This window comes from Falco biarmicus, chromosome 11 (assembly GCF_023638135.1).
Source record: "Falco biarmicus isolate bFalBia1 chromosome 11, bFalBia1.pri, whole genome shotgun sequence".
Taxonomy (NCBI): Eukaryota; Metazoa; Chordata; class Aves; order Falconiformes; family Falconidae; genus Falco; species Falco biarmicus.
The window spans coordinates 19276593-19290428 of NC_079298.1; the positions used below are offsets into that span (position 1 = coordinate 19276593).

At 39.0% G+C, this 13836-nt stretch overlaps 1 protein-coding gene across 2 annotated transcripts in view; it reads right to left on the reverse strand.

The window, feature by feature from the left end:
• COL24A1 (collagen type XXIV alpha 1 chain) overlaps window positions 1-13836 on the reverse strand; it is a 147549-nt gene that overhangs the window by 112731 nt on the left and 20982 nt on the right. For both annotated transcript variants that reach the window (XM_056356293.1, XM_056356292.1), the window contains exons 4-7: window positions 12695-12748; window positions 9282-9335; window positions 5656-5709; window positions 3452-3505 (exon numbers count right to left, since the gene is read on the reverse strand). In XM_056356293.1, coding sequence (XP_056212268.1) covers window positions 3452-3505; window positions 5656-5709; window positions 9282-9335; window positions 12695-12748 — 216 coding nt within the window. The remainder of the gene's footprint in view (window positions 1-3451; window positions 3506-5655; window positions 5710-9281; window positions 9336-12694; window positions 12749-13836) is intronic.

Below are 13836 nucleotides of genomic sequence, written 5' to 3' on the forward strand. Positions count from 1 at the left end.
ATTCCCATGATTTACCGTTACACACATACTAGGGAATAAAGTCAGCCCAAAAATTGTAGCCAATCTTTAAAAAAAAAAAAAGTCTTTTGCAATGTCACTGTAAAGTACCTGCAACCACACAGACACTGTAGTCATTCTAATTTATTGGCATGATCCCAGGCAAGTTAATGCCCAGGAGTACTGTCCTTTGGCTGGCAATCTACCCCTCAGTACTCTGGCTAGCAGAGGCAAGTACTCACCTGTCTGTACAGTGAAGTAGGACGTTTCTGGGGAGAGGGGGAAGGGAGAGGCTTCTACTCTGTGAAGTCTTGGGACTGATATAAGGGAAGAGTTGAGTGGTGATTTAAAGATGGTCCTGTCAAGACAGCTCCAGATATGAGATTGTGCAACTGCTCTGGAAACAGCACTCCCCTCAAACTAACCCTCACCTCCTGCCATTGCTCCTCTGCTTCAAAAGATGCCTGAAAGAAGCAGGCCTCTAAACACTTCATAAACATGCAATTTTCTGTTCTTACACTAGAATAATTTTGGAACCCTACCCCAAGCAAAACTTGGTTTTTTATAGTGTGTTACAGGCATGAGAAATATGTCATATTTTATATGCAACCACAAGGACACATACCCCGACACATGGCATGTAATGGAAAATAAAGTTAATCACAATAATCTGCTCCAGAGTCCTGATTATTAACATACGTTTGTTTCACTGTCTTGCTACAAAACACCATAGATTCTCAGCTTTATAAAGAGAAACATATCATTTTATAGTTCTAATCCAAAACAGTAGTTTACTAGTGCTGCCCTATTGCATTGAGGGCTTCAAAATATAATATTTGGGGTGTGGGTGTGTAAATGAATCTTTGCAAGAAACTCTCCTAACGATCTCAGATATTCAGAAAAATAGAACCAAAAGCACATGGAATATAGCTTCTCAAAGTTATTCTTGTCAAAAATGTAAAAATAATATGCACACTTGCCACAAACTTCCACAACACATGCTTTTATATGTTGCACAGGAAGTTCAGAACCAGGTAAATTCTTATTAGAAAACTCAGACGCAGTTTCCTCCACATCCAACCTGGAGCGGGACGACCGTGCCCAGTGGAGGGCAGCAGGCTTCACAGCGCACCCTCCACTGCGGCTCTCCAAAGCCACTACTCCAGTTAATGGGAAATGGATGATGACTTCCACAAAGAAAAAAACTCAAATTTCCAGGTCTTTCAGGAAACCACTGACAAAATTCAATATGACCAAAATTAATTATCATGACACATACAGATTTGTATTACACTACTAAAAATACTGGAAGAACATTAGAGCTTTTATTTGCTATCAAATGTCCCACTGTTTAAAAACTACTCAGTTAACACAAGTTGTCAAAATCAAATAGAATTTGGGACACCATTAACTCATATATATAACCTTTCTAATCTTCCTTTTTACCTGGATGAGACAGAATATCACAAATATGTTATTTATCCAATATCATAGTGATTCTCCAGTAGTACTGGGATACAAAAGAAAAATAGAAATACTTGATCTTTCTAGCTGGTTTACTTCACAGCTACTTGTGCTCACATTCCTTCAAAAACAATTTCTGAGATCACAATGAGCTAACAGCTTGTTTACCTATGTATATTGAAAAGCAATAACTAAAGTTCACAATAAATCATGGGCTTGTCGTTAAAAAAATTAAGCGTGAAATAATTTTAACTGTTTACAGGTGTAGCGCTGTTCAAAAGCTGGTATTCTTACAATCTGGGTCAGGCAGAAATTATCTTAAACATGGTTCTAGTTAGTGTCTGATGTGTACAACATGGAAACAGACAGTAAAATTTCCAGTGATCAAGTGAGCACGATTCTCCACAGAGTCTCTAACCCTCAGATAAGGAGTGAATTCTTGTGGCAGGAAGAGAGCATGATGGCCATAAGATTCTAATTTCCTTGCCCCCGAATGTCAGTCTCATAATCCAGAACAAGTGACAGCTGCTTCCCATCTAAAAGCTTTAAAACAAAAACTACTTTGTTTTCAGAGCAAAACTATCAACCTGATGAAACAAGAAAGCACAATACTTGGGAAATCTCAAGGTGGCCCAAGATCAGTGGTGACAAAAGCTATGAGTGTTCAGGCTTGTAGGTTAACTCTCAACAGAGGGGATGTAAATTCTTGTCACAGCTATACGTTTTCTCAGTTCATAGAACTGTGGGCCACATGTTTGGCAAAATAAATTTCCATGCTCCTCCTGGTGCTAATTCAGTGATAGCTCCCTTTTCACATTTTTACTATGGTTTGTTCAATTCAAGAAATCAATTACTAGACTTAAAAAAAAAAAATCATACACTTTAAGAGTAAGACAATGTTGAATGAAGCCATCTTAAAACATAACACTGAATGTAATTTTTGTTGCAATGCCATTTTTTCTTCAGCTTCAATAGCAGGCAAGCATTTAATTACTATTCCTTTTCTATATGTCAAAAACTCAGGCCAAAAATACCAGGGCCTACCTTTCTAACAATTCATTCCATCCTTTTGATTGAACACTTTACAGCTGCCTTTAGTGTTACATACTACTTCATAATTCTGCTGTGATATGTGTTCTTCATGTTTTTCTATTACCCCTGCAACACTGGATTATCGTCTGCAAAGACAGCATTTAATAGTACTTTCCCCCCAGCTTTCTTGCTGATTTTTGCCACCTCACCAGTCACCATCTGACTAATCACAGCAGCCTACTGGATTTATGTCAGGTGACCTCTCCTTCCACATAAAGTATATTCACTCCCTCAGTCTTCTGTGCTCATTTTCTCAAGGTTGTCTCATTTCCCCCAATGACATCCTTCATGTTCCCTTTCCAAAACTACTTGTCTGATTTATGCTCTTCTGTATACATAGGGCTGCCATAATTTGGATATATTTCCTAAATGCAGTGTATGGCACCTGATGCTTCTCACATTAAAAATACTGTGTTATGTAGCAGACAAAAGTAGAACTTACTCTATTTGTGTTCTAATTTAGCGATTCTGGAACATATTCAGAAAGAAAGCAAATAATTCAGTGCAGGAATACTGAGGATATCCCATGGAGCTTTCTCTATACTACAAAATACACAATATAGAAAAAAAGAAATGAAAAAGCTATTACTGGAAACTGAATATATCTCGCAGGCTAGCCTATTTTCTCTAGTACTTATTCTGTTTGAGCAGAGGCACATGATGCCTGTTAAGAACACCAACCCAAGCAGCTGTAATTTACATTCTGTTGTGATGATCTCACTTAACTTAGTTGCAAGGGAAGATGCTGAACTGTTGGCCTATAGCCTGACACGGTAGACAGTCCCAGTATCAAGAGCAGACCAAAGCCCTTCTATTGCCTCTTGACCACCAGACATCCACCTGATGGCTATTGATTCGAGCCAGAGAGGGTTACATGAAAACGGAAGCAGAATCTTACCTTCTGGCCTTTGATCCCAGGTGGTCCTGGAAAGCCTATGGGGCCTGGATCACCCTGTACAACAAAATCATCCAGGATCACTATGTTTCACTGGAACATGACACAGGCCTATAAACTTTGTAGGACTCCATATTTTCTCTGCATGCTTGGACTTTTGGTACAAAGAAGTAGCTAATGTTTTATCAGGCATAGATTCATTTTTATTTTTTTAGAGGACGAAAACTGAAAAGGCAACAGTTCCTCAACTGCAACCTCCTAGTGCAAAGTGCATGCTCCTGCATGATAACCACACAGCCAAATCACAGCTGGAACAGACTTAGCTCACAACCTCACAACATATACTTCTGGCCAGCATAAATGGGAGTGAAGAAGCTATACAGTTCTTGAGGTATCCCTTCCCTCAGAAGTCAGTGGTTTCACCTCATTTTTCTTTAATATTTCTATATACATGTATTTAACTATTATTGTTTATTGTTTGTGTTACTTTTATGCCAACAATCCTCAACCAGGAATCAGGACACCATTTCAGTATCTGCTACATAAAACATGGTGTAAATCTAATATGTCTAAAAGACAACATGAAACATGCATACATACAAATGGGTTATGGTGGCATATGGCTATTTTCATTCCAGTTCTTTAAACTTGGTAACTACATGATGGTATATAAGAACGAGAAATAGAGCATCTCAAACGCTACAAAAATGGGCAAATATGCATTTTTTTTATGGTTGTTGTAGATGGGGGAGGAAGGAAGGTTATTCCAGTCCTTTTTCCCTTGCTCAGGACTGACAGCAAAGAGATGCACTCTTGCAGGATTGGTGCCCAAATTCAAATTCAATAAGTCAAGGAAAAGATCCTAGAAGCAAGTTAGCATCAAAGTAAATTCATTACCTAGGGTGAGCAAATTTGACTTAGGTGAAAAAATTAAGAACCCAAAATAGCAAGAACTATAAAAATACATATCAATTCCGTATGTTTGTATTATAGATACATTCTGCATGTATTTAGGTGTAGGTCACACATATACCTGGGTGAGCTTTAAACTGTTCTGTGGCATCATGGTCTCATGCCAAAGAATATACCTTGAGTTTCAGGCAGACACATATAGCTCACAACAGTATGATAGACTGTCAAAAGCAAAAGTTGGTTAGATTAACATAATATTGCTATTTCTATAAAAGCCACACTCCAGTTTCTTATCAGTGCATCAACAGACACATTTCTGAATTTTTCTCAGCAGCTCTTTAACATTGGAAATACATATTTGTGAATTTTAAGGTTTGACAGAACGCATGCATTAAAAAATATGTTATTTTATGCACACAGCAGCAGCTAGAAAACAATAGTTATCTGCTAATGCTTGCTTTATCACAGAGAGTGGTCCTGGACTCCTACAGTGTTTTCTACTTAGCACAAATATTCCCCAATTTAACTACTAGCAAATTCTCTTCATAAAACTTAATATAAATACAAGATAGCCTAAAAGAGAGAACATAGGTTAACACATTAGAATGCAAACATACAATTACATTTTTAGCATTATCACATTGATTTTAAAGTTTTATACATAGTCATTAGATTTGCAATCTAAAAAGTAAATAATCACAAGCTTCTAAGCCCACAATTTCTATAAAGAACCATTTTAAATATTTATACACAAATATTTTGGGCAGGAGAGCAGCCGCTAGTTCGGCTAAAGCAGCTTAGGAGGAACTAGCAGGAAAAGCCTCTGAAACAAAAAGGAGAATTCTTACCGTCAAGAGACTGTTAAAAGAAGTGTTAAATACAATGTGACATGCAATAATGTGTGCACTTCTCAACACCAAATTTTGTCTTACACAACTTTCTGCACTAATACAAGGTACTAAAAAAACTCTGAAACCTCTACTTTGGTCTATCAGTGTGAACCGAATTAAATTTAATTGTTCTCCAAGTACTTATGTTTTAAAATTTTTATTTGTTATAAACTAAATCAAATATATAATTTAATTTAAGGCTTTGAAATATTTTTTTTCTGTTTTCTTTGGTCATTACATCACCTGTGTCTGCATCGGTCAGCCTCACATAATTAAGTGTCAAAATACACCAGTGTCACAGTAAATACTAAGCATTGTGCTGTTATAACTTGCCTGAATATTAAAAAGACTTCAAAAAAGAATGCAACAGACAAAACATTTTTTCTAATATCAAGAAACTATCACCTTTTCCCCACACTTTGCCTGTCCTGGAGAGAATCCTGGGTCTCCTTTAGGGCCCTGTCACAGAGAAATTTAACTCATTAATATCATTAGGGAACAGAGTTTTTAATAAGATGTGTAAAAAAATATTTTCAAACTTATGACAAAAGGAGGGGGAACGTTCATATAAATGCACTTGTTATTACAGGGTTTTTTTTTCTCATAACTCTTTCAGTAAAGACCTAGAACAAAACATAATAGTGTGAGTTCACATTGAAATGAGATTTATGTTTTCCAAATTTCATCATGTCACAGAAACTTTTAAGAAGCAGATTTTACTGGTAAATCTAAGCAGGATGACAGCAGACACCACCACTGAAATGCTCTCCCCATGTCCCCACCGGTTCAGGACACCACCTATTCCCCAAGCACTGCGCAAGATCATCAGGCTGTATTACTGCATTGATTACAACTTTGTCAAGGCCTCCTCACGCTCAGCACCTGCCCAACACAGCACAGACATTGTGGCTGGGAAGGACAGAGCTGTAAACATGGCAAAGGCCTCTCTTCAATTGCGAGTTACTTCCCAGCAGATGAGACAGCTCATCATTCTTGGCCAGGAGTTACTGTCTGCATCCAAGACTAGGCCACAGAGAGGGGAAGGACGCTGCCACACCGATCTCTCCTATTTCAAACCCCCGCCATACAAAGTGCCAGGCACTGCAGGCCGACATGCCGCGGAGACCTGAGGCCTGCCAGGGGCTGGGAGCTGGGGCTGGCCAGGACCAGCCAGGCCAGCAGCCGGCCCCACAGACCTATGGGCCACCACAAACCCACGCCTCAGAGTCAAATTCACTGCCCTTAAAAAAGGAGCCGCCAGCAAATGGCATCTCCTGAGACAGCCCTGGGTGAACTGCTTCATGCTGACCGAGTAGAGTCACCCTGACGGTTCCCGAGGCCGTAGGCTGAAACCACATTAATGCACTCATAACTGCAAACACAGTGATTCAGGAGGAAATGGGGAAGCCCTTTGACTAATTCATATTAAAAGCTGCATGCAAAAGGGACTGTAACATTTCATTAACCTGTTCATATAAATGGCACAGGCTTCAACAGTGCTTTTGATTTAAAAGCTGTAGAGTAACACCAGGTGTTCCTCACAAGCATCAAGATCTACTCTCCTCAGTCAAAAGTGTGTTCTGTAGCCAAGGAAATACATGTTACTATTAAGTTTATCCCACAGCAGTGCCAGATTGATGATACGTGCCCTTCATTCAAAGACAGCTAAAGTGGGGAAAAAATGGTGTTTAGTCATTGCCAGCACAACCCTGCTCTCAGGGACAACACGGGACGCTCGGAGGGACGTACAAGAGAAGCGGTGTGGGGGTTTCCTGGCGGCTGGCCATTTTAGATCTGCAACACACAGCGCTTCCACCTGCAGTGCCACGGGGCTTGCACACGGTCCTGCAGATCAGGGCTCGTCCTTCCCTCTGCAGCTAAGATTCGAACGTGTGAGGCCACTTGAGAAACTAAGGCTGTTGAATACTAAGTAAAAAGGCTGGAATTACGGCAAAAGGAATCTCTTGTGTTAAACTGATATGTCAGGTCACAGACACCATGGTTCTTCAGCATGGCAGGAGTTATCTGAGTATTTTCCAGCTGATTCACATTTTGGAAGGTAAATACTTAGATACCTTTGTACAACTCCAACCTGTCCTCTGCTTCCATTTTCCAATGCAGGCATATCAAACTAAGAGCTGTAACAAAATTGTGATCAGCTCTCCAGGAGTCAAAACAGGTCCTCTGATAACATACCCATCACCTTTCCTTTCCCTCATAAACCCAATTAATTCCTCATTATTTTTAATCTAAAAAAGCAAACAGCCATTGTTATGCATGGCCTTCAGTTGTGGATTAACAACACGTCACCACAGTTCAAGATGTGAAGATAAAATAAAGTATTTAATTACTTAATCTATGTAATATTATGGTGTAGTTAGAACAGTGCCAGAATCCACAAACTAGATTTTCTTAAATCAATTTTTCAGGGAGCCAGGAACACAGCAAAACATTATGAATACTTTTAAATGACTTTAAAAACACCAATAAACTGTTTATCAGGAATTAAATGCCAAGGACATCGGCTATCAGTTGGAACTGCTAGCACATGCTCAGGGCTGGATACTACACTGTAAGGGTATTAGCTAATGTCCCTTGCTTCAAAAGCAAGTGCATAAAGGATGCTTCAGCACAGGAGGGAAAAAACCATGCATCTCAAAGGCAGAATAAAATTATGCATTAATTTACTGCCAGAAAACTGTTGCAACTCATTTACGATGTTTTAAGATCAGACAAAAGTGTGTTTAATTTCAGCTTACGTAGTCAGTGTGGGTCAACTGGATCTTCATAGTCAAAACGTGGTGAGAACCTGGCTAATTTTTCTTTAAATGAAAGTGTTTCAGAAGGTACTTGTATTGAAAGTATAATTTATAATCTAACAAATGAAAGAGATCACTAAGCACCTAGTAATATATATATATATTTATATATATATATATAGGTACATGCACACACATACAATTCCTTCTATTCTTAAATTCACAAAGACAACTACAGAACTGATAAGAATTATGATCCAGTGGAGGGGGAAAATACATTATAAACCAAATCGTAGGAGTAAGTGGTTAGAATTATTTTCCTAGCAATGTATTCCATTATAAAGCCAGCATAAATATGGTAAAATTAATTACGAACCTCTGAGTTTAATTGTTCCTATAAAACTAGATAATAACAAGAGCACACAGACATAAAAAATGGAGTCACTTGGTTTTACAGTGCTTGACACTGAAAGCTTTATTAAAATTCTTTTTATGTCCTCAAGCAGTTTTAACACCTGTCATGACAGGCCAGATTCCTGCAATTAGGAATCACACTGAAACAGATCATGGTTGCTGCTGTTTTTTCCTAACATATCTATCAAATTGTTCAAACCAAATATGAGCTGAAGGCATTCTGCAACTGCACAAATCTGTCAAAGCTATTTAAAGGGCATATGTTACGTAAGTTTGAAGGGTTTTATTTGAACTTCCAGTCTAGTATTTTGTCTTTGGTTTTAAATATCACACCCACAAATCTTCAGAAAATTATTCTAGCATATTAATCAAGTGATAATGTCTGAAATATTAGAATATTTATATAGCAAAGGTTGGGACCTGAAAGTGGAATTTATAGAGAATGATAGTCTATTTTTCTTCATTTTTTTCCTTGATTTTTTTCTTTTCAAAAGCAAGGTAAAACGTTACAGCAATTATATGCTTATCGTCACTTAAAATTCCAGTTTATCAAAGAGGCTGAGCTGATTTACAAGAACTCTTTTGGGAAGTACAGACTAATTGTGTGGATAACAGTTTCCAAGTCATCATTCTGCACACACAGGGTTTGTTTTTCTCCCCTGAATAAACTGCTGTTTTATTTTGATTTGAAGTTCAATTTGAATGATTACATTTAATTAAAATATGTTTATAGTAACAATCTCCATTTGTAAACCAAAGAAGGCCAATTGCTTCTATTATAGGAAACAGTTCCGAGGCTTCCAAAAAGTCATTAAGAAGTTCATGTGTTTACATAGCAACATGGATAAAGTAACTCACCTTTGAACCTGGCAATCCTGGCAAACCTGGATTACCATGTGGTCCTGGAATACCCTATTAAAAAAAAAAAAAACCAAAAAAAAAAAAGAGTGGAATTATTCAGTAGTCTACTGAACAAGTGTGAACAGTTTGCAAAGAATCATTTTACTGCCTCATCATTGCTTTTAGAAGCATGGGTCAGGATTTTCAAAGGATTTTCAAGCAATAAATCATGCGCATCTTCCTAAAAAATTAAAAGTGAAGTTGAATACTTCTTTTAAAAATCTCAGTTTCTATTGTCTTCCCAAGTAATTCTTGACAGGTATTTGGTACACAGTCACTGCAATGTTGCTCTCCAGCTACAAAACTTGGAGACATGGGATAAAACCAGAAAAATCACATTCTGAGGTACCCAGCTATACACTGCAAAGAGAAGGAAGTGGATCAGTTCTCACTGACTTGAAAGATAAATCAAAGCAACATATTCCACCCTCTCTAAACAAATCACAGACAAAAACCCTTCACCAACCTGATTCTCCCACAGCTAGTGTGGAAAATGGGCTTGTTTCTGTAAGGGTTGGACTTAAGCCATTCCAGGAACAGAATAGGCTATCAGGGCTATCTACACCTTCCAGGATAGGTGTCTGTTCCTGAAGTACATTCTGCCATCCTCACTCCTTGACAAACTGCAAATTAGGGAAAATACTTGTTGCAATGGCTGTCAGCAGCTGTTCATCTTCCAAACACTGAAGGACTGAACTGGTGAAAACCTATCCCCGGTAAATGGGCAACAAAGCTTTTGTTGAATTCACTAAAGCAAAAATTCCACCCAAACAATTAATCCAAATGCCAAAAATAATAAGAATCCTTTTCAACTTTCTCATATATTCAGTGGTCTAACAACAGATAAACTCCGTGTTTGTCTTTCCCTTGCATGAGACTGAATTTACTAGTTTTACCTTGCAGTAACACTGAAAGCCGTATCAATCAAGTGCTCCCTCTCACTAATGACAATGTTGACATAACTCCACAGAAATGCTAATCCCATGTGCTGTTTGAGAGATTAATTTGCACACTGGCAAATTTGGAGGCGCTCTTAGGGGTTTAGGAGAAAGGAAACAAATAGAAAGTGCCAACATAGCTGCAGTGCTGAAGTGGCTCTTAGCTTTTGCTGCCTGCAACATTATCATCTTGGGGCATAGTATTGCAACGCAGAGGTGCATAAGTATCCTTGTGAAATGAGAGGCATCAGGGGAATTTCATCTCATCACTGACTGAAATGGCTGAAAGTTTAATTATTGAGAAACTCAGAACAAGCCAAGACACTTAGAAAACCTAACTGTCAGATGTGGACTTCTCTACCATAGAATTACAGAGATCAGAATCAGTTTTTAATGGAAATCTCTAACCATTTATCAGGCATTGATACCATACCCAAAATGTCCAGCCTACATGAATCTGTCAGGATCAGGTTTAGACACACACCCAATAGACCATGAAGGCAGCCCAGGCAAATGTGGCTCTGCATTCTGCTGCTTCCCTTTGACACTTCGAGTCACATTTCAAGATCACGAATGGCAGTTTGTGTGAAGGAATACAGAAGTCACAGAGCAGACTAGCAGATAGGGACACGAATTTTGCATAAACAAGGTTTTTGGCTTAAACAACTTTTATCATACACCTTCACTAGCTCAAATTTATCAGCGTTGTACAAACTAAAGAGCACTGATATTAAAAAAAACATTTATTTAATCAAATAGTTTTATAGACCTTCCTGGTCCATATAAATACATATTTTAAACTCAGAACCACTGGCAAGTATTCATCTCTGCAATTTCCATACTTTTCCAGGCATCCCAATGTAAGCTGTCTCTTCACATTGGAAAGCATGTCCTACTTGATAATTAATCTAGAAAACTCACATGGTAGAGCACTGTGCTCTTAAGTACTCTATACCTGCCAAAAAAAAACCCCAACCAAACAAAAAAACCAACAAACCCCCCCACCCCACCACCAAACAAACAACCCCAAGCAAACAACAACTGAAAAGAAAGTTATCACTAGCAGGCACGGCTTTAAACACATGGTCAGCCTCCTCTCAGCTAAAGCCAACTTGCCAATTGTGAGGATCTACTTGATGCCACACATATCCTCAAGAGGCACTAAGCAACACGGAAAGCTCAGCTGTAAAAATTGTCAGCTCTTACATAGAAGGATAATTTGAAAAAAGTATCCAAGAAGTCAGGAAGATATGGATTTGAAGGAATGCTTTTCATTTTGTACTTTTAAATGTGTCTCATCCAGTGCCTTGCATCCAACTGCTCTAAAGCATCAGTTTGGTGTTCAGCCCCTTTGACCAGTGCACTTTCCTACCCAGTCAGACCAAGCCTTGAAAGCACAGGATGTTCAACATACTATTGAAGCAGCTCGTTTAAACGTTCCTCAAAAGGCTGAGTCAAAACTCCTCCCACACATCTGTTCAGCCCTCATATAAACTACTCCCTTATCTCCCACTTGCAGTTTGCCTAAATGAGTGCACTCCAGCCATAACCACTTACCGCCCCAAGTACCATGGCCTGAACTCATCTACACAGCAAACCCTTACCTGTTCCCTCCAGCTGCCCTTCCCCTAAAACCGCCCAAATCAACCACGACCTCAGGGACTCCTCAAGCATTTTGGTTTTTTTTTGTACAGAACTGTACAAACACAGATTTACCCTCGTCTGCCCCATCAACCAGTCCTTGCAGCGCCACAGGCTTCTCCCACCCTCTTGGCACCTGGGGCACAGGTTTCAGCTCACTGCAGCAAAGCCTGTGCTCTGTCCCCTGGCACAGGACAAGCCTGCTGTCCCTGCTCATGCTGTGGTGCACCCAGTCCCGCAAAATAAATCAATGTTTGCTACTGTAGCTCATTTTTTGGGCAAATTATCCAGATACCTATCACCCCTTCTATCAAGCTGCTGTAACACAAGAGACTAAAACAGATTTTTGGAAGAGTTTTCTCCCCCCCCCCCCCCCCCCCCCCTTCTTGCAGTGGTTTTTTTTGTCTCCACTGCCTGCTCCTCTGTGGTTGTGGCATGCATTGCTCACTCCCTCTCATTCCAAAAACAAATGAACATGACCTTAGATTGCAGCAGATAGGAGCAGCACAGAAAAACTAAAAGTTAATATTGCGAGCAGCAACCGCTAGGCACAAATGTAACAATGCTCTGTGTACGCACACATACACAGAATTAGCTATGCTGGAGACTCATGGCAGAAAAAAACCTGTTTGCTTTGCCTGACTTTAACCTGTCCATCAAACGTTAAGAATCATACACTTTCATTATCACCAAGCATATGAATAAAGTTGAGAAAAACAAAATTATGCAAGGTCCAACTTGATTATTGGTGACCTGCCTAGAGCTACAGAAGAACATAGCTGTTTTACTTACCCGAGGACCTCTCTTTCCTGATGGACCAGGTAAACCTGGAGGACCCGGAGGACCCTGGTGATAGAAAATCAAAACAATTGAGGGTAAAACCCAATACAAGGACAGTATCACAAGTCTGAATCTGACCAGTTCTTCTAACTGGTGACTTTCTGCTTGTGCAGACCTCAATTTGAAAACCAATTCCCAAACTACAAGCACGTGTGTTTTTAATCTGGCTCCAAATCAGATTTCTGTTTAGAAAGTATCTTATGTCAGAGGAATTGGAGCTAACAATCTAGGTAGCAACCTTTTCTTAGCTGTATTTGTACTAAAGGAAGAAGAGATCAGTTCAAGGATTAGAAACAAGCAAGTGCAGTGTATTTCAAAACGAAGAATAGAGACTAATTAAGCCCTTTTAATAAGCATGCTGGCATGCCAAACACTTTTGAAAAGTCAGGAGAGAGTATGAAGAAAAATGAGATACCACCTCACAGAAGACAGACACGAAATAGAAGAAAATAAACGTGGATAACTGATTGTTCAGCTTCCTATTGAAAGCTTCTGATAAGAATAACTGGTAGCATGTTTGCCCTTGTATATAATGAATATCATTCGCTTTAAAGAAAATTATGGGGTTTTTTAAATGCTAGTATATAACCAGATGTAGCTTTTGCAACTAAATTATTTAGGCACTATAAGAATGACAGTGTACCATCCTCTGTATAGCTTGTTCATAGAAACCTTTTCTTTTCTGTATGTGATTGCTGCTCACATTCAAAGCCCCAGGATCTACTTCATTGTACTCAAATAAAAATAAGAGTTCTAGACTAAAACCTGCACTAATTTATATTAAATTCTAAGGAGGCATAGGCTATGCTTAAGGGTCAGTTCAGCTTCCATCCAAACACCAGCTTTAACAGGAACCAAGTACTCCCACTGCAACGGGAAGATGGGCATCAAAAGTCAGACCTCATGAAGGAACCCAGTAGGTGACAGAAGGCATTCAACTTGCTCTTTCATCCAGGCTTCCTTGCACACTTATGTTCTTTACATACTACAGCCTCTCAGCTGTATTTTTCTGAAATAGTAAGACTCTGTGTTTAATAACAACAACAAAACAAACAAAAAAAAATGTAGCAGACACACAGAAAGCTCTTAACCTG